This window comes from Mastomys coucha, unplaced genomic scaffold (assembly GCF_008632895.1).
Source record: "Mastomys coucha isolate ucsf_1 unplaced genomic scaffold, UCSF_Mcou_1 pScaffold18, whole genome shotgun sequence".
NCBI classification, from domain to species: Eukaryota; Metazoa; Chordata; class Mammalia; order Rodentia; family Muridae; genus Mastomys; species Mastomys coucha.
The window spans coordinates 41,981,489-42,007,285 of NW_022196900.1; the positions used below are offsets into that span (position 1 = coordinate 41,981,489).

The window sequence follows — 25,797 nt, forward strand, 5'->3', positions numbered from 1 at the left end:
CATATTCACAAGGAGATTTCTTCTGATGCCCATAAGCCCACAGGAATGCCTCTGACATGAACATGGACACACCATGGTTACTTGGATACTCAGAGAATAAAATTAATATTTATTATTTTAAGAACACTGCTGTTGTACCTAAATTCTCTTATATAAATGTACTCCAAATTATTTAATCTATGCCATAAATTAACAAGGAAAGACTGGTTGATGCATTTTCAACAAAAGGAATATGAAATTCATATCAGTTATTGCAAAGGCAGATGAGAGGAGCTTCATACCTATCAAAAAGCACTGCATTTGCCAGGGTGCTTAATTATGTAGTGGATGCCAGTGTGTGTGTGTGTGTGTGTGTGTGTGCATGCACGCGTGTGCACATGTGTTCTCTTTGCTAAAAATAAAGGTGTGCTTTTGTTCCCAGGAAAAGCTTCCAGTGTTACCTACATTCCTTCCATCTCCCTTGATTCCATTCACCTTAAACTCCAAAGCTATGGTTCTCCTCCAGTGCCCCACTGGCATCATCCCAGCAAGTGCCAACCATAGCTGGTGTTTGGTCCAGTCAATAGAATGCATCTTTTTTAACCTCAGCTGTGACTGTGCTATCTTCTTCTCCCAAGTTCCCTCCCCTTGTTCCTTCTTCCCTCCTGGTCCCCATTCTAACTGTGTCTTCAGTGCTGCCACCTCTATGGACTCGGAATTCTAATGTTTTAAAACTATATGGTCTAAGAGAGTGAATACAAGCTCATACTTTCTATATCTCTAGCTACGTTCTTGCTCTTGAGCTCCATACCTGCCTTCTGGACACTTCTCCCCAGAGTTCCAGAAAGTACCCATGTTACACAAAACCTAAAGTGAATTCATGTTTGCCCTCATGACCTTTCTCACTCTGAATCTCTGTAACCCTGCCTGTATGAGAACAGTGATATCACCACACCCACTCAAGCCAGACACTGGGAAAGGACCACCTTCTTATCCATACAGATAGATTAACAGGAGCATGTGGGTCTCAGTCCAGTCACACCATTTTTCATCAGTCATGTAGCTGCTGTGATGGTCTGGGAACTTATTACACATTCTATACCTCTGCACACAGCCTTCTTAATGGATCTCCCTGGCTCAACTTTTTATACTGATCTTATCCCTCTGTTAGGTATTCTTCTATCGAGTAAGTCATTCCTCTGCTCAGAGTTTTTCTGTAGCTTCCATATGGTGTTTCTCAAATGTATCTCACCTCTGATTCATTCTGTCAGAACTAGGAACTAAGGTCTTGTGCCTTACTGAGTATGCAAGATGGTTCTTGTATTTGGGCAATCTACTTCAAAGTGTTAAGTCCCAATGTTTTGTAGAGCATCCGTACTTCTTTCCTGAGATCTAAGAGCCGATAATGTTGGATGGGTCAGCTGGCCAGTGAGCTTCCAGGATCTGCTTCTACTCCCAAGCTCCAGAGTTACAAGCATTTAAGGACATGCATGTCTTCTACATGGGTGCTGAGGATTTGAACTCAGGTCCTCATGCAACCAGTGCTCTTACCTACTGAGCTATCTTTCAGTCCTAGGGGTAACATAAATCTCCACAAAATAACCATAATGCTTTGGCTTCCTACATATCAGTGCCCTTTGCACACCATTCCCACTACCTCCTTCCTAGAATGCTCTGTGCAATTGCCCCAATCCTGTGAAGGGACTCTCTTCCTATTCCCCAACAGATCTTGCATAGAACCCCATTATATGTATATGCTTTCATCCTTGGAATCTCTTATTGAAACACTAAAATAGGGGATTTGAGACAGTAGAAGCTTTTTCTCTTTTATCCATAACTTGTGTAGGACCTAGTATTAAATAAATATTTGAGGAATTACCAAATAAGTGACTGACAGCCACATCAAGTAGAAAACATTGGCCTGGATCCTGACTCTATTTGGCCAACAAATAGATGTCTCATCACAGAACAAACAACACACCATCTCAGAACTTCCATTTCCCTATATATAAAAGTGATAAATTCAGTGCATGATTTTTGTCTTATTTGCAACATTTTGTTACAGAAAATTTCAGGTGAATACAAGAGAACAATGTGTAATGAATTCTTTTTTATCCATGTCTCACTTCAACCATTATATACTTTTTGCCATTTTTTTCTATACCTCCACCTAATTCTCTCTTTCAAATTATCTTAGTACAAATTCAGGACCCATTCTATCTTTTAATTCATGAATAATAATCTCTCCCCCCTCAAAATTCCTTGGCAGTCCTCTCAGATGAAACCACAGCCCCATCCTGGACATAGTCCTTTATCTGTCACCCCAATAGTTAGTCATCTACACATTGCCTTAGCATCAAGCACTTTCCTCCCTCTTAATTCTGAATTCTACTGTGTGAATTGTCATCATCAAAGGGATATTAGAAGACATGATACAAACAATGCTTTGAGGGATGATTTACATGATTCCCCTAATACTCAAATGTCCTTGATTTTTCCTAAGAAAAGCATGTGTCTAAGAATTAAAAAAAGGGGGTGCATCTTCAATCTGAAGCTTAGAGTCAATTTAAGTCCACAAAATAAATGGCCATAGGCCACTAATGTTTTATAGTTACTTCAAATGCATTTTTTAAAAAATCCAAGATAATATTAACAGTAACCAGAGATTAACAGATATTTCTTAATATCATAAAATATTAATTTACTTAAATGATGTTAACAATTCTTTATATTTTAGATGAAGGAATTTGCATATAACTTTTGTGGCAGTTTGAATGAGAAATGTTCTCCATGGGCTCATGTAGTTGAATACTCGTTACCCAGTTGGTGGTGTTGCTTGGGAGATTATGGAGTCTTTGGGAGATACTGCCTTGCTGGAGGAAAATAAGTCACTGGAGGAAGGCTTTGAGGGTTTAAAGTCTCATCCTACTCCTTGTTCACTCCCTCTGCTTCCTGTGTATGAATGGAGCTGTGATCAGCCAGCTCCTTAATACTAATTCAATATCATTTTATTTTTCAATCCATAAATAAAAATAATAATCACACCTCCCCCCAATTCTTTGGAAATCCTTTATGTGAAGGCACAGCCACAGCTTGGACCCGCCACCATGCCAAGTCTTCGCTGCCTTTATTGATGCCTTCTGGAACCACAAACCACAATAAGACCTTCAAGTGCCAATAGACACCTGTGTAGTTCAAATCCCCACCTGGACAGAGATCATTTCTATTGAAAGTTCATTATGGCATTCCCCAGTTTCTTCTTATTTTATATCCACTATCATTGGCAACCACAATTGTGATGTTTCTACCACAGGTATGTGCTGGCTGTTCTGGAACATCATGTGTGGAATCTTAGAATGACACTGCTTTAGCTTGGCATGATTCTGAGATTCATCCCTGGTGTGTATGACTTGTTCCTGTTCTTTGATAAGCCGTATCCTGAGGGTTGGGTAACCTCAGTTTGTTTTGCCTCTCTCTTCATGGTCTACTGAGGCATGTTCACTTCTGACTATTATGAAAAATGCTGTTCCAAAAAGATTTGTACATTTTATAGACATATGTTTTTACTTATCTTGCGAAGACTTGATTGTGGCATTTTAGAATACCAGTTAGTTGTTTCTTATTTTATAATAACTAGTCATTGCTTTTTCTTAGGTGGCTGCACCACTTTACATTCTCATCAATTGGGAGTTATAATTACGGTTACCCTATACCCTTGCCGTGCTTCAACCTTGTCAATATTTTTAGCTTAGCTTTGCTGGATAAACAATCTTGTTTTACTGTGATGTTGACTTTTTTTTCTCCCTCTTTGCTAATTAATCTTGGGAGTCAACTTGCCTCGATCTGCAACCAATTAAAAAGACAAGCCACTGGGTATGCCTATGAGGGGTTTTCTTGACCAGATTATTTGATGTGGGAAGATCCATCCTAAATGTGGTCAGCACCTTCCAGTGGGAGTCTGGATACAAGATGGAAGAAGAAAGCTTTGCTTTTGCCTGTTTGCTTTCACTTTTGCTAGCAAGGTCATCTAATCTGTTGCTGTCATAGCTGCACTCCTTCATGGATAATAGTACTCAGGTTTAGGTTTCCAATCTGGATTGAAAATTAGCTGTTCTACCATAATCTTCAATACCTTTAGCTACATATTGGAACTCTTGAAGCATTCAGCTTATAGAGTGAGCAACTAGGGTTCTTGGTCTCTCTGGTGTGAAATAGTCATTGTTCGACTTCCCAGACAGTATCACATAAGCCAATCTAATAAACTCTTTTTTAATATGTGTTATTGTAGGAAGTCTGTTCCTCTAAAGAACCCTGACTAATACAGTGATATTCAATTTATTTCCATGTGTCTTTTGGCCATTCACATATGCACTTTGGGAACTGTCTGTACAAATAATTTGCCAACTCCATATTAGGTCATTTGTCTTTTCCTAAAATTATAGGAGTTTCATTGCTTTATTTTCAATATAAACCTTATATTATAATTTACTTACCAGACACACATTTTATAGATGTTTTCCTGTAATCTATATTCTATATTTATATTTTAATAGTGTCTTTTAAAAGTTTTGTTTTGTGATGATTTCCCCACCAATGAAAATATCTTGAATGGCTAAACTAAGATATCACAACCAGGACACTAGCATCCAAACACTCAAAACAGCCAAAAACAATAAATTAAATGCCAAAAAAGTATTCAAATAATCTCCAAAGATCTGGAAAGAGGGACTATGGGAAGATAATAAAATGGATTAATAGAAACTGAACAATAAAAAGGCAGACTCAAACTCAAGCACATTGATAGGTCACATTACATTTTAATAGACTAAACACACCAATTACCCTAAATTTTATGAAAGAAGTTGATAAACTGGTCTTGAATTGTGTTCAAAAATTAAAATAAAATAGTACAGGAAAAATATTTTTGAAAAAAAAAGGAACAAGTTAGAATACTTACTATCTTTCTCTAGGGCTTATTAAAAAGCTAAGTACAGACCTACTGACCAATGTACAAGACTCAGGAGTAAGATCAAACACACCACTGACTACATTTTTTTAAATCAAAGATTTCCCAAGATAATTCAACCAAAAATGAATATTTTTTTAAAAAAAACATGGTGCTAATTTTTTCTCATGAGAAAAAAATAAACCAGATATATAAAAAACAGAAACAAAAATAAAGTATACCATAGAAAATGAGTTGAAAATGAGATCTGAAGCAGCAGAGTTAGCAAAAACATCTTTGTAAGTGAAAGTTTGTGAGTGTAATTGTTATCCTAAGCAGATCAGAAAGAATGCAAATACAAAAGCAAAAAAGAAAAAGACAATAAATGAATTGCACCTACAATAATGGAGCAGAGCAACACAGACACAGACTGGCAGAAAATGTAAAGCTTGTATTAGGTAGAACCTTTGTGTCTAGAGTACAGTATACATACTTTAGTAAGAATACAACTCTAAGAAGTGAGTGGTGAGCAAAACATTTAATCAACATTCATCAAACGAGATAGACGAGCACCTGGTAGACAGATGACCAGCTATGGAGCATCAGTAAGTATTAGGAAAACAAGGTAACTGCAGAGCTAGTGGTACTGGCATACCTGGCTGGTTCCACTGACAGTGGCAAAGTAATTGGGAAAACAACCAGACATTTATGACAGGGAATACATGCTTACCCCATTACCCTTTTGTAGATAGTGGTTTAATTAGATAAACATTTATTTCAAAATGACTCATGTGCTTGTAGGCTCCTGAGGGCAGCATTACTAATAGCAGCCCTTCAAGCATACCTAGTCTGCTATGTAAAGAAACTGTATGGTCATCAACTCTGCAATATATCCAGCTATAAAAAGCAATGAACAGGGATGATTCTCCAGCGCACTACACCACAGGACATCAGCTGGACTCAGGATGACTAAAGATAGTACCTCACAGAGGTGACCAGCTGCAGAGATGTGGGGGTAATAGAGGCCATTTTGAAAACATGAGAGAACTTGACAGTGATATTGGTTGCGTGGCTATATATAATCGCCAGAATCATCCAACTGTTGTTTAAAATGGGACTATTTATTCTACATAAATTATACCTCAATGCATTAAGAAAATGCACAAAAATAAAAGATAAGAGGATAATCTCAATACTAAAATGCTCAGACTAGAAGACATGTTTTGCTTTTCTATCATACGGAAAAACAACTGAGTGAATGGATTAGCAGGCACCCCTCCCATTCCTTCTTTTTCCAAGGAGTCAGTGAGTCAGTCTGGAAGAGGCTGTCATCAACAATGATACATGCCAGGACCCAGCACAGCGAGAGGGCGACCCAAGGTTATCACACCTAAAATCCCCCCACCCCAAGATTACAAGTGATTCAGAGCCATGACACGGTATGATGGAACTCAGTAGCTTCCGAAGCCTGTCTCCCACACTGGCTCTATTTACCTTCCTAATCTCATGGAGTTTCATCACATTTCCTGCTGTTCTCCAATACAGAACCTACTCCCTTTTCCCAAATATTGCCCGATGTATGCTAGAAAGGAGACCGGAGATGATAAATACCACTGGAGCTCTCTCATGTCTATGAGATCATTGCTTCATCCATGTGAAACAACAGTTCACTCAGTGACTACTAAGGGAAAGTAAAGAAAATCAAGGCTGTTAAGAATGAGTTATACAACATATAATTTGATGTGCTGGTTTTATGTGTACACATTTATATGCACATGCTATTTATATATTCTTATATAAAATTAACCATATATGTTAGTTTTTGTATATTTTTTTTGTCTCTATGTGAGTATAGGTGTGTTCATTACAGCATTTATGTGGAAACCAGAGAGCAGCTTCCAGTGTGGATCTTCTACTACCACCTTATGAGACAGGATCTGTTTATTGTTCACTGTTGCATATACAAGGGAACTTACCCACAAGCTTCCAGGAACTGCCCTATCTCTGCTTCCCATCTTACTGTAAGAATGCTGGAATTACAGATGTGAATTTCTACATTTGGCTTTCAAAGGCATTGTGGAGGCTTTGCATGGTAGGAGTTTACCCACTGAGACATCTCCCCCGCTTGTCTTTGGGGACCTATCTAGTCTCAGGTTCTTGGCAACTTTAACACTGTCAGTAAGGTATAGGTTCTGATTCAGGGGAGTGGGCCTTAATTGCAATTTTTTTAATATTACTTTTTTTTTTTTTACATTCCAGCCATTGCCCCTTTCTGAGTATCCCCTTCCACAGTTCTTCATCCCGTTCCTCTTCCCCTCTTTCTCCAACAGGATGCTGCCTCCAATGCCAGCCCTCCCTGGGGCCTCAAGTCTATCTAGCATAAGTGCATCTTCTCTCACTGAGGGAAGACTGTTTCAGGAAATGTTAAAAAATGAACCTGCCAACTTTCCATGGGGTTGGACCATGCTCCGACACTCCTGCCGGCCCACCAACTCTCCGGCCATGTAGCTTCCACTGGGCCATCTCTCCAGTGGGGGAAGCCCGAGTCCCTTTCACTACCACCCAATGTCCCACACACCCTATTGTCAGCCATCTCAACACCCAATTACCTGGTAGAATCAAGACTCCCAAAGCTTAATTAACCAATCATATTTATGTATCAATAATATCACAAGTTACAAGATGCCAATACAATAATTTCAGATCCAATTGATAATGATAAAAGCTTTATCTCAGTATTTCTAACCTTGTGAAAACATAACTATTTGTGCTTGGTAAATGCCAAGTAGGTTCATGTCCGCAGCCATCTTCTTTCTCCTTCTACCCTGAGATGCTCCCTGACTCTGCAACAATTAACACCATCTCCCTTTTCCCTGTCCAATCACAGGCCTCCCACTACCCTAATGTGTTTGGACAGGGAAAATTCTGCAACAGCAGACCAAACAGTCCTCTGCTGTATACGTGTTGGGGCCTCGGACCACCTCATGCATGTTGCCTGGTTGGTGGTTCAGTGTCTGAGAGATCTCAGGGGTCCAGGCTAGTTGAGACTGCTGGTCTTCCTATGGGGTCGTCCTCCTCCTCGGCTTTTTCCAGCCTTTCCCTAATTCAACCACAGGAGTCCCTGGGTTCAATTGGTTTAAGCATGAGTGTCTGTTTCAGTCAGCTGCTTGAGGACCCCCATGCTAGGCTCCTGTCTGTAAGCACACCATAGCATCAGTAATAGTGTCAGGCCTTGGAGCCTCCTCTTAAGATGGATCCCAAATTGGGCTTGTCATTGGACCGCTTTTCCCTCAGTCTCTTCTCCACTTTTTGTCCCTGCAGTTCTCTTAGACAGGAACAATTCTGGGTCAGTTTTTGGCTGTGGGACAGCAACCCCTATCCCTGCACTTCATGCAGGGATGTCTTTCTACTGGAGATGGTCTCTACAAATTCCCTCTCCCCACTGTAGGGCATTTAATCTATGGTCCTTCCCTTTGAGTCCTGATAGTCTCTCACATCCCAAGTCTCTGATACTTTCTATATGGTCCCCCCACTTTCCACCACTCGAGGTACATATTTCCATTCATTCTGTTGCCCTCAGGGCTTCTCTCCTGTCCCCCATACCTGATCATGCGTCCTCTTTCCTTCTCCTGACAATTTAAAAATGTATTGTTACTCTCATGCCATTTGAGCCACTACTGCATCAGTCTATCTTGGAGGTAGGTCTCTGTTCCAAGTCACAGGCTTTGTAGCTTTCCCAGCCTGACTTTATCAAACATTATTTTTTTGAGATTATCTCATGTAATGCTGCCCACAGACTTTAATGTAGCCTTATTGTCATTCCCAATTTACAAATGAGGAAACAAAGACACAAATACACTGAAAAACCTTGCCTAGGCTGTGTATCATTCCATGCCCACTTTATTATATTGTGAACTGTGTATACCACACATATAAGAGAATGAAGAAACTCATGAAGAAGAAACTATACCCACCTTTAAGAGGGCTCCAATACTACAGTCAAGGAGTCTTAAACAGGTACCCTGACAAGCCAAGAGACGATTTAGAGTTCATGGATATGTGCAAATGTCTACACCTCTAACAAGTATGCACAGTGTCACAAAATTCAAAGCTGCATTTTTAAATTGAAGCTATTTCTTCCCCTAGGAGCAATTCAAGTTTTCTCCTTAATTGCAAGATTCTGGTTGGGAATGTTTTACTTTTAAAATTTTTCATACATCTTACACTATAAACTCCCTAAAAATGGGTATACCATTTAATGGATACCTTTAGCTTTTAGAAGCAAAATTAGCAGGCATTTGAGTTCTGACTCTTAATAACCCCTGTTTATTTTTGCCTAAATTTAGTGGCCCCCATTTCTAAAAACTTCCATTCTAATTAAATTCACATCAACATTTTACATTCATAAGAAGGAATGCAGAAAAGACCCAATGTGTTTGTCATGCAAGTAACTTTGAGGAGACATTACAACTAAAGTCCAACCGATCTGAGACTGAGCACTAATGGAAGGAAGGGAAAACTTAGAGAGGAGGAAAGGAGAGGGGCTTTTCTTCTAGAGACCTGGTGTTTAAAGGACGACAACTGCCCAGAAGGGTCTTACTCATCCTTTTTATTTCTGTGCTTCATCTCGCCTATCCATTCTAGTCAAAACCACTAGCTTCTCTGAGTCTGGCTTCTCCTTCTCCTTCTCCTTCTCCTCCTTCTCCTTCTCCTTCTCCTCCTTCTCCTTCTCCTTCTCCTTCTCCTTCTCCTTCTCCTTCTCCTTCTCCTCCTCCTCCTCCTCCTCCTCCTTCTCCTCCTCCTCCTCCTTCTTCTTCTTCTTCTTCTTCTCTTCCTATTTTGCAACCAGTAGATAATTACAGCAATCCCAACCTCTTCAAGCTGTCTCGGGGCTTAACTGTGACTGCATGAATGAAAGCAATGGAAAACTTCTAAACTTTCCTACAAATATCCACCATAGCAAAAGAAGGTGTGTGCACTGCTGCTACAGCTCAGTAATAGAAAGTAAGAATCAATCATATCTGTCCAGATCTTTACTTTCCCTGGTACCCTGCCACCTGCCCTCACGCAGCCTGAAAGCTGAGGGACGGACACAGCAGGAAAAGAAAGTGACCCTAAGAAGCAGGATGAAATGAGATGCCAAAGAAGGGAGGAGAGTGGAAACAGGGAGGGCTGGGGCGGGACTGTTTAATGTTCGAAATCAGTGCCAAGCTAAATTGGAAACATGAGTCTGCGTACCTGGAACTTACCTCATCCGTATATAATTTGTAACCTGAGATCCCCTCTCAGAGAAGTAAAAATAGCAAGGCTCTCTGGCAGGTCTGTTCTCTGCACAGTAGAAGGTCAGAATGGGGAAGGCAGGACTTGGGGAGAGCCAGAAAGCTGGGCCACAGAATGCCCATCATGTGGTTTTAGCAGGCACACCTTCTCCCCTGTCTCCTTCGATGACACAGGAAATACATCCCAGGAGGTGGTTTCAGGATTCCCCTGGGGAAAGCAGGGCATGCTGTCCTCCGGGCACAATTTTTTGTTCTCTTTGTTTTTGTCCTAGGCAGTATTGAAGTTCTGAGCTCCGCCAGTCCCAAGTGCTTGAGTCTGTGAGAGGCAAAGGCTTACCCAGGAACAGAGCAGATGGCTGAGCTTTTCAAGATATGCAGCTGGCACCTATCTCTATAGAAGAAATGATCTGCTAAATACTTGTCTCGCTCTCTGTGAATCCTTCCCTCAGGAGAGCATGCCTGTGCGAATGGTTCACTTGCCATCTACTCTAGGCATGCTTCGCTGTCAAAGATGCAGGGATGAAGAAAGACTTGGTGACCCTGTGGCCCGCTGCGTGGAGAAGACGGGAAAAAAAGGAGAAGAAGGGGAACCGGCTGATTTGAAATTAATAACATCAAAAATGTGCTGGGGGAAGATTTTCATTCTTTGTGATGATTGAATATGGAATACTGTTATTAGGGTGGATACAATTCTGAGAATTCCTAAGGTCGCCTTAGTCCTGTTAGATAACTTGCTTCTGCTAACCATACTCAGAGCCCTCTGGGAGAACTAATTCCTGTCGTATTTATCAGTACGTTTTAGCCTTCATTGTTACAGCTCCATTTGTTCATGTAAATGGGTTTGTTGTTCATTCCTTGTACAAACTGAAGTACTCCTCTAGTTGCCATTTGGAGAGAAGGTATTTTTGTTCACTCGATCGTTGAGTATAAATTGAGTTATGGGAACGTTTTTATGAAGACTCAAGAGACAAAGCATACCAGCTCTCCACCTCTATGAGGGGAAGCTGCATGGAGTTACATGGCCGAGAGGAGAGGGGAAAGAGAGCCTTCCCAGCCAGGCCCGTACCCCTGGCTTCACCTCACTAGCTCCATAATTCCTCAAAGGCTAAAACTTTTTAAAAAGACTTTATTTATTTTATGTATATGAGTACACTGTAGCTGTCTTCAGATACACCAGAAGAAGGCATCAGATCCCATTACAGATGGTTGTGAGCTACCATGGGGCTGCTGGGAATTGAATTCAGGACCTCCAGGAGAGCAGTAAGTGCTCTTAACCACTGAGCTATCTTTCCTGCAGCCTGCTATAACTTTTTTTTTTTTAAATTCATTCCATGACCCTTCCTATAAAGGGGGTTGGAGGCAGGGGCTATCGCTTGGAGTATTTTAATGATGCAGTGACATGGCCAAGGTTTTCCAAAAGCCTCCCAAACCATGCTGTCCAATAGAAATATAATGGGAGCCATGTCTGTAATCTTAAACTTGCAAGTAGCCACATTTCTAAAAGGCAGAGAGAAGAAACTGGGGAAATTAATTATAACACATTTTCTTTAATCTGATGTATCCAAAATATTATCATTTCAAGTCCTAGTTACCAAATCTATGTTAATGGAATATTTTACATTTATTTTACTTCCTACTACGTCTCTTAAAGCCAATGTGGGTTTTATTCACTGGGACAGTGCACTTTCACAAGAAATACTCACTTTATATTTAGATTTGTCAAGACTTGCAGTCGAAAAAAAATAGATTCATGTACATAAGTTGTGCCAAAAGTACACAAATATTTCCTAAAATCTGAATCAAGTGTATTTTAAATTTAAAATAATTAAGATGAAATAAACTTTGAAAGTTAGTTCTTCAGTCATAGAACCCCTTTTCATAGCTACATTTGGTTAAGTGGTTATTGTGATTCCTAAGGATCTTGTATCCTAGTGAAATGCTTGCTACCAAGGGAGCACTAAGAAGTGAAGTGGTCCTCTGTTGCTGCTTTCTTTCTTTTTTTATCAGTTTTTTATTGGATATTTTATTTATTTACATTTCAAATGCAACACCTTTCCCAGTTTCCCCTCCAGAACCCCCCTCTCCCATTTCCCCTCCCGCTGCTTCTATAAGGATGCTCCCCCTCCCATCCACCCACTCCTACCTCACTGCCCTGGCATTCCCCTACACTGGGGCATTGAGCCTTCACAGAACCAAGGGCCTCTCCTCCCATTGATGCCAGTTAAAGCCATCTGTTGCTGCTTTCTAATAAGCTGAAGTTTGCTTAGCCCTGCAGCTTCAACTTTGACAGCAGCATAATGACCTCTATGAGTATCTTAGCATTATACAGAAAACCAAGCACTGATGTGTCATTGTGCTTGCTTCTTATCACAGACAGTATGCATGTGTGGGACAGGAGGCAACAAGGTTCTCCGGCCACTTGAAGCATTTCTCTTTGCTATATTGTCTTTACTATATGCATTAATGTGTAATCTCAACATGTGCAGGTGCACACACTCAAAAAGATATACATATATTACACATACAAATGAAATAAAATTCAATAAAGTGAACTCAAATCATAAAATACTTAGGAATAAAGTTATTAGAGGCACTGATAGATTTGTATACTGAAAAGTATAAGATATTATTGAAAGAAGTTGAAGAAAACAAAGGTGGGCAGATAATCCCACTTTGAATTTGAATTAATACATGTGCTACCTAAAGTTATATGCACATTCAGTTCAATGTCACTGAAATTCCAGTGATATTTTCCCCAGAAACAATATAAACAATCCTAGATTCTATTTAGAGCCTAAAAAGAGTACCAACAAGCGATGTAAAACTGTAAGCATTGCGTTGTCTACCTTTAAAATATATTACAAAACCACAGGAGTCAAAACAACATAACACTACCCTCAGCAGACACAACGACAAATGCACCCGGATACAGAGCACAGACAACATAACACTACCCTCAGCAGACACAACGACAAATGCACCCGGATACAGAGCACAGAAATAAACCTGCACGTTCATAGTTTACTGATTTTTAACAAAGGCCCAAGACACACAATGAAAGAAAAGACAGCCTCTTTAATGAGCAGTGTTGATACAAGGTATGCACAAAAAGTAAATAAAATTGGATTCTTGTTTCTCGTTACATGTAAAAATGAACAAACATGGATAAAGACATAAAAATAAGGCTGAAACTGATGGTACTGCAAATATAGGGAATCACAAGACTGTATATGCATGATTTTGAAAATGTAAGACCACAAATACTGGCACAAATACTGGAAGATTAATGGGACTGTAACAAACTCCAAATCTTGTTTACAAAGTAAACTCAGAGCACAGCAAAGTGGCAAACCAGGATGAGAGGAATTGCTTGCAAGTCATACATTTGATAAAGGACTAATAACATCAGAATATAGACAGAACTTGACTCAACGTTAGGAGAAAAACAGCCCAGAGGGAAAAACAAAGAAAAGATTGAAACAGATATGACTCATGAGGCAAGCTGCCCAAATGATAAATGAAAAATTATTCAATATCAGGAATCAAGAAAATGCACATTATAATCACAGTATAATGTGTCACGACACACTTGTTTGAATGGCTCTCATCAAAACCATGGAAGAGAGCAAATGTTGGTGAGCATATGGAAGAAAGGGAACACTGATGTTGATGGGAATGTAAGGGAATCCAGGATAGAACATGCAATGATGAATCATCAATAAGCTGAAATTAGAACTGCCATATGGTCCAGATATCCTACCTTAGAGAGTTATATCCAAGAAAACCTAAATCTGTATATTGAAGAGATAGCTGCACTCTACGTACACTGCAGGATTAGCCACAGAAACAAAGATTCTGAAGCAATTTAAGTGTCTTCCACGGGTGGATGAAGTAAAGAGGTATGGCATATCCACACAATAGAATAGAATTCTCTTCAAAAGAAGAAAAATCTTTTGTGGAAACATGGGTGAACCCAAGGGGTGGTGCTGAGTGAAAAAGCAGGCATAGGAAGACTTACTTGTAAAAGCTAAAAATGTTGAATTTACAAAAGCATTGAGAAATAAAACTTGTAGAATGACAGTTGCCAGATGCCAGGAATGAGGCAGTGGGGAAAAGAGATAAGACAAAGCTTGCAGAATTTTATTATGCAGGATGCTCTATGGTGCATCATGGGAACCATATTCAATAGGACATTGCCTATTTCAATGCTGAGTGAATGGATTTTCCATGTACTCATGACAAAAATAATCAGTATCTGAAGTGGTGGACAGGTTATTGAGCTGAATGGAGTCATTCCTCAATGTGTACATATAGCAAAACTTCACAAGGAAAAGCCCAGAGTCACGTGTCAGTCTGAGAAATACATATCTCACATCCTTAGAATATTTGGGAAAGTTCATGCTATAGCTATGTAAAGCTGCCCAACCCATGTATTTATAGCCTACATTGAGCAAAGCATGGTGTTAGCACACACACACACACACACACACACACACACAAACGTGCATGCACGCACACATATATGCACACACACTTTTTTTTTTTTATTTCAAGAATGGAGTGTTTTAAAAAAACAGTTTATACTAGAACATTAGTTCTTTGTGGATTCATTTTTGGTATTGCAAGGATATTGTAGGTGAAGTCAAGTCATAGGTACCCTAACGGTTTTCAGCTCCATGAAGGAAGCAACAAATATACAAAGTGATCCAAACCACCTGGGAAGATTGGTATCGCCCATTTAGACATAGTAAGCTATTGTTTTCATGAGCACAGAACTCCCCTCTATCACATTAGTAACTGCGATATCCCAGTGAGGAAGTAGCTTTCTATTGAATATGGCCTGGTGGGACTTTCAAATCTCCCTGTCCTCTTGACCAACAGGAACATTTTTCACACTCAGGAAACCAGTTCTTCCTTCTTGAATTTGAATCTTGAAACAAAGTGTCACAGAGATTAGAAATAGCCAGTACTGCTCCATTCTAATGCCACACCCAGGCCTTTGGGAGACTATCTCTGGGTGGTGGCACCGGACTCTGGGCTTTCTTTGTTCCTTCTTTCTAAGGACTGTACTTCATGTTGAGCTTCTTCAATCCCAGTTTCTTTCCCTTCTTCTCTGCTTCCTCCTCTCTTCTCCCTTCTGTTTTTACCAGTTACCCGTGTCTGTTTGTTGCCTGGATTCCTCTATGAAATAATAATCCTCCCCTATAAAATATGAATTCTCTCAGGCCTATGCTTGCTTGGCCAAAATGAACTTGCCGCTCTTTCTCTGCCTATGCAAACAGAAAGACGCTTGTTAATGAGTTCGTGGGGTTGAGTAACAGTCTCAAACAATTGCTGTGCCTCCCAAGAGCCCTAATTAGAATCCTTTATTTGTCTCCAACTGAGGCAACCTTCTCTGTGGAGGTGAGAATCACCGACCTGGAGAGAAGGAGAGAATCTTTCAATTGTTCTGACCTGTGAGAGAAACTCTTTAGAGTGATTCTAACTGGTAATATTGTAAAAATGACAGTCATAATGCTAAATCAAATATAGCTGCCCCCAAACAAGTGTTCTTTCATTCTCAAGGAAAATTGTCTTCAGTCTTAAGAATTCATTTCCCTTTCTGCTAACCTTCATTTTCCTCTGTCAACCTGTGTGGCCTCTTGCATTTCTACTACGATTTACTGGAACAATCAGAAGAGTCAAGCTTCACCCATTGTCTGAAATAAACACAAATACTGACAATAAAATAAAAATGCCACTCACAGTCTCAAACTTTACAGGTATGGCATAGACATAGACCACTGCTTCTGCTGATGATGGAAAGAAGTTTTCATGCTGAGGGAGATGCTAAATATTCTTCAAGCATGGCACAAAAATGCTGCCAGACGTTAACACAGGGCTGCTTGCAATTCTACATTTCCACTCTTAATTTAAATCTCATGATTTTACTGCTGTCCTGTGCTCCATTTATCTTTCCTTGGGAATGTCTTTACTCCGTAATGGCATGCCCCCCCTGGTATGTTCAAGGACCTAATGGATCTTGAAACTAAACGATAGCCACACCTTCCTCATTTACAGAAGCTTGGAGTGGCTTGCAATTGGTTAACCAGCATCTTGTCACATTCATATACTATCTATATCTTGTTCATAATAAATATATGCCTGGAAATCAGAAAGTTCTTTTAGGTCTTTCTGGTCCTACCTGAATTCTTAATATCTTAATGTGTACATCTGAAGCAGAGGAGCCTAGAAGAATGGGGACAACCTCTAGCTGTTTCCCCTGGGTAGAACTACAATCTAGAAAAGCAAAGGGAAAACCTATGCATTTGGCATCTCACCACATTGACAACCCTCACTCACCAATTGCGTTCATGAAGATTTCTGTGGCGTGATAGTTTTACAATGAGTAAGAACATTAGGGAAGTCTACTTATACGGGTTGTAGCACTCCAAGTTTCACTCAAGGGAAAGTAGTAGTTGTTTTATTATCATTTGTTTGTAGACTTTGCTGCTCTTGCAGAGTAACTAGTTAGCCTTCCATGCTTTCATGAAAGTCACCAGAAGATAAGAATACTGGGTTGGTGAATACAATTTCATTATTTGGAGCTTGGCAAAGCAATATATTTGCTAAAGATATTCTTGTCCCAAACTGTCATAAGACCAACACACAGGCGTTCAGTCATTATACTGTAGAAGAGAAACCTGTGCTTGGAGAACCCATGTCTATTATAATAGGCTGTAGGGATACTGGCTTTTTGCTGTGGGATGAACATCACCTTTGACATGCCCAATTATAGGACAACCTGACTGCCACTCAGGAGAGAGTTGTGATCTCTGTCTTCCAAGTTTGCCACTCTATAAACATCATTGCAAAGATTGCTCTGGATGCCAGAAGTTCCCTATGCCCATTTTTTTTTTTTTTATGAAACTTCAGATTTTGCTTACATAAGCAACCTCCAAAGATACCCCATAACAGAAAGTAGTCTGTGTGTATCTAAGCTTATTTCTCAGTGAGAAATTCTTTTGGATGAGAGTGTTATGTCCAGAGCTACAACTGCAGTAAGATCTGTCTAACTTAGGAAGCTCTTGAGGATAAAGGCAGTTTTTAAAATCGCATGACATCAAACATACCTTTTTATCTTTTATTAACAATAGATTTTTTTTTTCATACATTATATCCTGATTATAGCTTCCCTTCCCCCAACTCCTCCCAGATCCTTCCCGCCTCCCCTCCCATCCAGATCCATACCCTGGAAACTAAGGCACCTGAGGGATAATAATAAACTAAAATAAATCAAAAATAAACAAAATGGAATATGACAAAAGAACCCTAACAAGAAAAAGAGCCAAAAAAAGCACAATAAACACATATGAGCTCTAAGACACACACACTCACATACACAGGGATCCCATAAACACAGAAAACAGAAAGCTTATACCGAAGAGCCTGTACTGTTAAAAAAAATAAATAAATAAGACTGCTCTGACTTAATATGAAAAGACAAGAAACTTCCAAAGACAAGTTTGCTTTTTCCTTTTTGTTTGTTTGTTGATTTGTTTGGTTTTCATTTTTTATTGAAAATAGATTTTTTTTCTTACATACTAAATCCTTATTACTGATTCTCCTATTTCTTTCCCACCCCTCCTCTCCCATCTGGATCCACCCCCTCTCTATCTTTCATTAGAAAACAAGTAGGTTTCTAAGGGGTAATAATAAAAGTAACTATAATAAGATAAAATAAGAAACGAACACATCAGACTAGAACAAAACAAACAGATGGAAAACAGCCGAACAACAGGCATAAAAAAACAGATACGTATACAGATACCCACTTGGTCAAACACTCAGGAATTCCGTGAAAACACAAAGCTGGAAGACACACAGACACACAGACACAGACACACACACACACACACACACGTACATATACACACACACATAATTCTGCCCTCAAGAGTAGTTTCCCTAGTGAAACTCCCTCTGAGGAAGTAAACAAGTGGCTATCAGTTGGAGTTAGCTTCTAGGTTAGTGGTGGGGGCATGTGTCCTGTTTCCTTTGAAGCTCAAGAACCCCATCTGGTGCCAACACTTACAGGCCCCATTCACTCTGCTTCTCTGTGCATTCATATGTATCCCAGTCCTGTCAGAAGGTCTTTTTTTCTTGGAGTCCTCCATCAACTTCTGGCTCTTTCAATCTTTCTACCTCCTCTTCCATGGGATTTGAGCCCTGAGAGGAAGGATTTGCTGGAGAGATCCTTTTAGAACTGAGTGTTCTGAGGTCTTTCACTGTCTGCGTGTTGTCTGGCTGTGGGTATGTGTATATGTTTCAATCTCCTGTAGTAGGAAGTTTCTCCAATGATGACTAGGAAAAGTACTGATCTATGAGGATAGCAGAATGCCATTAGTAGTCATTTTATTGCTAAGTTCCTTTAGCCAACAGTAGTGGTTTTTTTTTACCCTAGATTCCTGACCTAATATTTAGCCTCAGGTTCTTGGCCACTTAAGCAGTATTGGATACAGGTTCTACCTCATGGAATGGGCTTAACTCAAATCAAATGTTAGGTGGTTACTCCCACAAGCTTACTGCCATGGTTGCACCAGCATATCTTGCAGGAAGATCACTCTTGTAGAATGAAGGGTTTGTGACTAAGCTGATATTTACCTTTCTCCTTTGGTAGCATGCAGAGTACCTTCTAATACCATGAATAGTAAATAATATACAGGTAAGGTCTCTAGGTAAGCACTAATTTGACTTCTTTGTGCTCAATAAGTTCTTGTAGGTGTTGACTTCATCATGCATTTGTGAAGAGCCACAGTAGCTTTTGCAGTATCCTGGCTTGTTTTGAGGTGCTTGCTCATGGGACTCATTAGGCCAATTAGATGTAGCACATCCCCAGAACTTGATGCTTCATTTAGTGATCTGAAAAGTCCAATTTGGAGCTCTGTCTTCTCTGTTGTTTGGTGATATCATTTAGATTACTTTTATATGCATATGTATTATAGGAAACTTCTACTGTCTTAGGTGGCACTACAAGCCCTCAAATGATCCTTGGTTCTTGCTGTCCCTCCCTGTATTCTCTTTCTTGCTCCCTATCCCTTCTGCTTCCTGTTTGATCTTCCTATTGCAAGTGTGTTTCATCCCCTTCACACCCTCTTTCCATCCATAACTATCTATTTCATGTTTCCGTATCCTCTACCTAACCTGTGGTTATATGGTTTGTAGCACGTTGATCAGTGACTTAACAACTATCACCTATATATAAGTGAATATGCACCTTATTCTCTTTCTGTGACTGATGAACTTCACAGAGGATGATTTTTTTTTCTAGTCATCAGATCTATTTCTTGTGAATTTCATGATTTTATTACTTTTAACAGCTACATTCTATTCTATTGTGTAAATACACTACATATTCTTTATTCATTCATCTGATGACAGACATCTTGATTGTTTTTCATTTCTAACTATTATGAATAGAGGACCAGTGAACATGGTTGTGCAGGTGTCTCTGCAGTAGGATGAAGTGTCTTTTCTGTATATGCCCAAGAGGGATATAGTTCTGTCTGAGGTGGATTGATTTCTATCTTTCCGAGGAACTAACACACTCACTTTCATAGTGGTTAAACAATGGTTTGCACTCACAGAAGCAGTAGGTGAGTGTGTCCACCATTCCCCAGGTGATATAGCATGAGCTGTCATCTGTTTTATGGGTCTCAGCCATTCTGACTGGTGCAAGGTAAAATCTCAAAGTAGTTTTAATTTACATTTCCCTGGTGACTAAGGATGTTGAACTTTTCTTTGTTTCTCAGCCATGTGAGTTTCCCCTTCTGAGAATTCTGTTTGGACGTGTACTCCACTTTTTAATTTAGGATATTTATTTTTTTGATATCCAAATTTTTTAGTTCTTTGTATATTTTGGATACTATCCTGAATGAGATGTGTAGTTGGTATAAATCTTTTCCCATTCTGTAGTCTGTTGTTTCGTCTGAGTCATGGTGTTCCATGCCTTACAAAAGCTCTTCAGTTTCTTCAGGTTCCATTTAGTAATTGTTAATCCCAAGGCCTGTGCTAATGGTGGTCTGTTAAGAAAGCCTTTTCCTGCACCAATAACACTTGGAGATGGAGATGAACAAGAATGGGATTGATGAGACAGTAAACAGGGCAGAGGATAAAAGGGATTTGCCACCAAGTTCTGCTTAGCACCCTGGGAATGTCGTCAGAGAGGGAAGAGAGGCCACAAATGATAGTCTGCTACAGAGATAAGGATGAGATTGAGGGGTTGTATTTAGAGAAGAAGGGAGAGTGAAGATCTGAATACCACCTACCTGCTTCCTGGGATCCGTGGCAATTGGGTTCCCAGGGAATGCCAGCAGGAGTTGGAAGCCAAGATAAAGAGATGGGGAGGTAAGGAAGGTTGTAGGAGAAGACACCACTGAAGATGGGGACATAGAAGAAGGGAAAGATGCAGCAGACAGTTTGCTATAGAGTTGGGAATGAGGCTAGAGAATTGGATTTCAAGGAGTCATTAAATATATTTTATTTGAATGACTTTATATACAATGAATTATATCTTTCAAGAAGTATATCTGTATTCACCATTCATTATACACAGACTATCTTAGTTAGGGTTTCCATTGCTGTGAAAAGACACCATGACCAAGGCAACTCTTATAAAGGACAACATTTAATTGGTGCTAGCTTATACTTCTAAAGGTTCAGTCCATTATCTTCATGGCAGGAAGCATGGCAATGTGCAGGCAGACATGGTGCTGGAGGAGCCAAGAGTTCTACAACTTTATCAAAAGTAAGCCAGGACTACACTACCTCACAGGCAACTAGGAGGAGGGTCTCAAAGCCCATCCCCCAAAACACCACACTTCCTTCAACAAGGCCACACCCACTAATAGAGCCCCTTCCCATGGGCCAAGCATATTCAAACCACCACATAGACAGGTGCTACTCTCTGGGCTGAATACTGTACACCAAACTTCTTGTTATTTTAATTTCCATTTTGACAATGAAAACATCAAATCTTGAGGCGTAAATTATCTAAAGAAGCTATAAATGTTGAGATCAAGATCTGAACAGATGTTGGAACGATCCAGGTGTTAATCTGCTGTACAACACTGTCTCTCCAGCTACTGAGAACTTAAATGAATATGAATACATAGAAAATATAAAAGAAACCAATATGAGGGCTTATTACTACCAATTCTATTTTTCTACATTATAGAAAACAAGAATAGGGTGCTTTTAAATCATTGTACCCTACACTTACTGGTTTTTATTGAATAATACAATAGATAATAATAGTAAGTAATATGGTTGAATTTCATTGTTTTTGTCTCATTGTTGATCAACATTGACAAAAAAGTCATGTTTTTATCTACACTCACCACTTAGAATATGGTCACTATTTTAATTAAAAGATGACACATCAAATACAAACATTAACATTCTACTGGAACCAAGGATTGGTAGTGTTCAATATAGGACACATATTCATAAAAATACCCTAATAGAAATCAACTTCAGACCTTGATCAACTTGAGAATAACCTGTAAACTAACTTTTTTATATAATATTCAACCACTCAAGTTAGGAGGAACAAACCAAATATACCTCTAGACCTTAATAAGAAAAGAACATTGTTCTGCCAACATGCTTATATGGCCTCATCTTCAAGAAAATTAATATTCACCCTTGAAAATATTTATCATTGATAAAATGTTTAACTGCTTTGCTACTAAAGGAACCACCAGGTCATTGTTGAAAGTACTGAATGGAAACTTGATGTCTGTGTATACTCTTGCCGATGGAACACAAGTCCATCCTTTACTACCAATTCCCCAAGTGCAAGGTGCTAACAGTAAAACCAGATGAGAAATGGGAAAGACTCAGTGTTGCCAACCAAGTAGCAGTTTTTCTTGGGACAATTTACTATTGCCAAATAAATAAATACAATGAAAATGTAGGTTGAGAATATAGAGAATTCCTACTTATGGCTGCCTCCTTGTGAAGGCATGAGGCTTCTTTAGCTAGAGAAGGAAATTTAGTTAGCTAGGCTGGTTGTCTTAGTTTCCTGTATGTTATAATTTATCTCTAAAAGTGCCCTGGAAGATCAGTGTATTACTCCACGTGTGTCAGGAAATGCAATGAATGAGATTCTTTGGACACTGAAGCAATACCACCTTATCCGCTTGTTTTGAGATTTGAGTGTAGAAGGTATTCTTGTCCCATGTAGGGCTCAGAATCACACTCTTAGGTTAATAATGACCTATATCCCACAGTCATTATGTGATAGCCTTCACGCCTCATGGAGATAATTTTTGCAAGAGAGCCTCACTGACCTGTAGGCTATCTCCCCAAGGCACAGCATCTGGTTCGTAAAGGGCAAAGAAGCCAGAAACAATAAATAACTGTCCATCCTTTCAATAGCAAAGTACTTTATACAACCATTTATTCTTTTCCAGAAAAACAGTGACCTTCAGGATAACTCCTTTTAATTCTCTGGGATATTTTGTGTACATTGTTTCATCTTTGTGTGTTCATATGCCTGTGTGTGTGTGTACCTGCCTGTGCATATGTGAGTGTGTGTACACACTTTATAAAGCAAAAATGAATAAAAAATTATCTCAGTAATGAAGACAACAGCTTTTAGATGCTTCATGTATATTAGCTGGTTTAACAGTCAGTTCAACCAAGTATTAGTACACCAATCTAAAAAAAGTCCAATAAAAATAATTCAGAGATGATAATGTGTCCAGGCTTGTGTGACTGTTCAGAGAAAAGCTAAAGATTTGAACTAGAGTCTACAAGTTTCATGAAGTTTCTACAACTGCATAAGTGAAATTATACATGTAAAATATCCCCCAAATAGGTGTGCTTCCAACACATATCTTTGGAGGCAATTTTAGGAAACAGAGAAGAGCTTTGGAACTGGACTGATACATAAAATTATTTTTGACTAATGGACAGCTACACCAGTTTTCCTACAGATGGGATACCCCAACTCTCCTGTGACTTTCTTCAGCTAAAAGAGCCAAAATCATGGCCAGCTTTTCTCTCAAACAAAACAATCCTAACTAAAAGGACTCTGCCGACTTGACAGATGGCCTATAATTTCTAACCCAGGACAGACAGTCAGTAAACTCTAGGTCCAGAGACAGGTACTGGAATGTCTGGGGTAGTATTGTTCACAGGGCTTTCTACCAGGCATAGAGAGTGTCATGGAACCCTGCAGTTAGCAATATTTAATTACTAGCTACCAAAGTTTCTGGGGATCATTACCATGCAAATAATGGCTCAAATGTTCTTGTCAACAGTAACACGGTGAAAGTAGAAAAGATTTGACACCAGAAGACAAAGAGGAAGGATTTTAAATAAAGGTGTTAGGAAAGGTGGGAGTGAGGTAGGCAGCCAGCCATGGGCTAGTGACAAGGGGGCAGACGGACATTTTCTCTTCACCCAGTATATGACTTACGATGTCAGCAGTAGAAGTCACCCTCACGCCCATTAGCCCTAGAATCACTGTCTGCCCTAACATAGTTGAGCCCAGAGGGCAAGTGCTTATTAAGAAAAAACAATGGTTTCAGGCCAAGGCTCTGTGCCAGCCTAGAGGGCAGCTCAGGAGAGTGTTTTGTCCAGTGGTTTCACAGAGAAATTGTAGATGCCTAAGGTTTCATGGTTCCAAAGGTTCAGAATCATGTCATAAGTTGTGCATGAAAATGTCACCTGATCTCAAGTCTCCAGTTGATGATATATACAGAATGGTGGTATCCACTAAGCACTCCACTAGGTGCTACATAGATTTCATAAGGTATCTAATCTGCCCCTAGGTCATCAGCATTACTATTCTCATTGTCTGAGGAGGGAGCTGAGTCTCAGATGCATAAAGAACTGGATAAAGACTCAGTTGGTGGAGTTGATGAATGGCATAGCCAGCTTAGCCTGGCTTTTAAACCAGCATGTAAGCCAATAAACTGAGCCTTTTTGAGGACAAAAGATAGGAGAATGGAGCTTGAACTGGATCCTTAAGTTTTATGCAAAATAATTCTTTTATCAAGAAACAAAACAAAACAAAAAGTTGTATTAATATTTTTACACATTCCAGTATCACATGGAATAGAATAACAAGGAATCCTCTTAATACTTTTGAGTAGGGGGCTATCCAGGATTAGGGCTAAATATTTAGCTGAACACAGAAGGTAGAGAGCCATGACCCTAATATTTTGTATAAAGGGCAAGTGATATCTCTGTAGCATGTAAGCAAAATTTGTGGTGTCTTCAGCAGTAAGCTCTTACCATCTAGTCATGGTGGACAACCAATAACAGTAGCTTATATTGATTTGGGTAAATGTAGAGCCTCCGTGACCAACACATAGGGAGCTAACCCATGCTTGTCACCAAGATTTTGATTCGATAATCCAAATGGCATTTTTAACCCATTTTTGGATGCCACTGTTCAAACTTTTTTTAAAAATCTTTGTGTGTGTGTGTGTGTGTGTGTGTGTGTGTGTGTGTGTGTGCTCTCATGTATTTGGGTGCTGCTGGAAACCAGAAAAAGGCATTGGATCCACTAGAACTAGAGTTTCAGAAACTTGTGACCCCCTCGATCATGCTGAGAGCTTAACTCAGTTCCTCTGTAAGAAGAGAAAACGATTGAACTAGCTCTCAAGCCTCACTCAGATTCTATTGCAAAATAATTTGTTGTCTTACAAACTCATGGCACTCATATGGTTTCTTCATGTGTCTATAGTCTTGATTAATCTGCCCCTTTCTCTACTTCCTGACATTACCTTGACTTAGATGATCATCCCCCAGTGCTCACTACCCATTCCTGATCTTCATATCACATGGGTTTTATTATCCTCTTTTATTATAATTTTCCAAGTTGGGTTGCAAAATCATTTCTTTCCAAAGCCTGTGTCTAATAATAATCAAGAAATGGACACCAGCCTTCCCCTCAAGGAAGATGCCAAGGATTTTCTCTAAGGACACTTGAACCTTTCCTGTCTATCTGCTTGATCAACAGTCCTTTGCACAGCCCTTAGAATTTATATTTTTTTCTCTCAGTAATCAATGAAATCAGTGATCATAGATTCAGGGTCCTAGGGCTTCAGTGGTCCATCACCCTATTTTCCTATTCTGGATGAGTGCCTTCTAGGCAAGTTCCAAAATAACAACCTTGAAGAATGTTTGTCCCCTTTTATTTCCCAGATGTCATACAAGGAATGGAAAGTCCTTTCCAAGATGAACTTGGCCTTCTCATCCATTTCTCTCCAATTCCCAACATGCCTCTCAGCTTGGAAGTCTGTGTGTGCAGTATACTTCTGTCTCTGTCACAACTGCAGTTTCTGTCTTCTTGAGTCTCAACCATGGGTCTTATTACAGCAAATGCTGGGTTAAAGAATTTGTCTTGCACCTGTGACCCAGAACTAGAACTTAGGATTTATCCTAGAGGAGAGTCAGATCACACACACACACACACACACACACACACACACACACACACACACACACAAACACAGCAAACAAATTGAATGAAAACTGTAGAAAGTGGCTTTATAATCGTAACCTGTGGTGGGAGAAATGCAATAATTACTTGATTAA

At 39.5% G+C, this 25,797-nt stretch overlaps 1 protein-coding gene and 1 long non-coding RNA gene across 2 annotated transcripts in view; both read left to right on the forward strand.

The window, feature by feature from the left end:
* The first annotated feature begins 3,298 nt into the window (after positions 1–3,298).
* On the forward strand, positions 3,299–3,762 carry LOC116095385. Its single transcript, XR_004120583.1, has 2 exons — positions 3,299–3,378; positions 3,634–3,762. It is a non-coding gene; the product is annotated as an uncharacterized LOC116095385 (long non-coding RNA).
* Positions 3,763–9,760: 5,998 nt separating this feature from the next.
* Positions 9,761–25,797, forward strand: part of LOC116095384 — a 38,057-nt gene continuing 22,020 nt past the window's right edge. The window contains exons 1-2 of the mRNA XM_031376787.1: positions 9,761–10,425; positions 20,924–20,989. Of these exons, the coding sequence (XP_031232647.1) occupies positions 10,149–10,425; positions 20,924–20,989 (343 nt within the window). The 5' untranslated portion in view covers positions 9,761–10,148. The remainder of the gene's footprint in view (positions 10,426–20,923; positions 20,990–25,797) is intronic.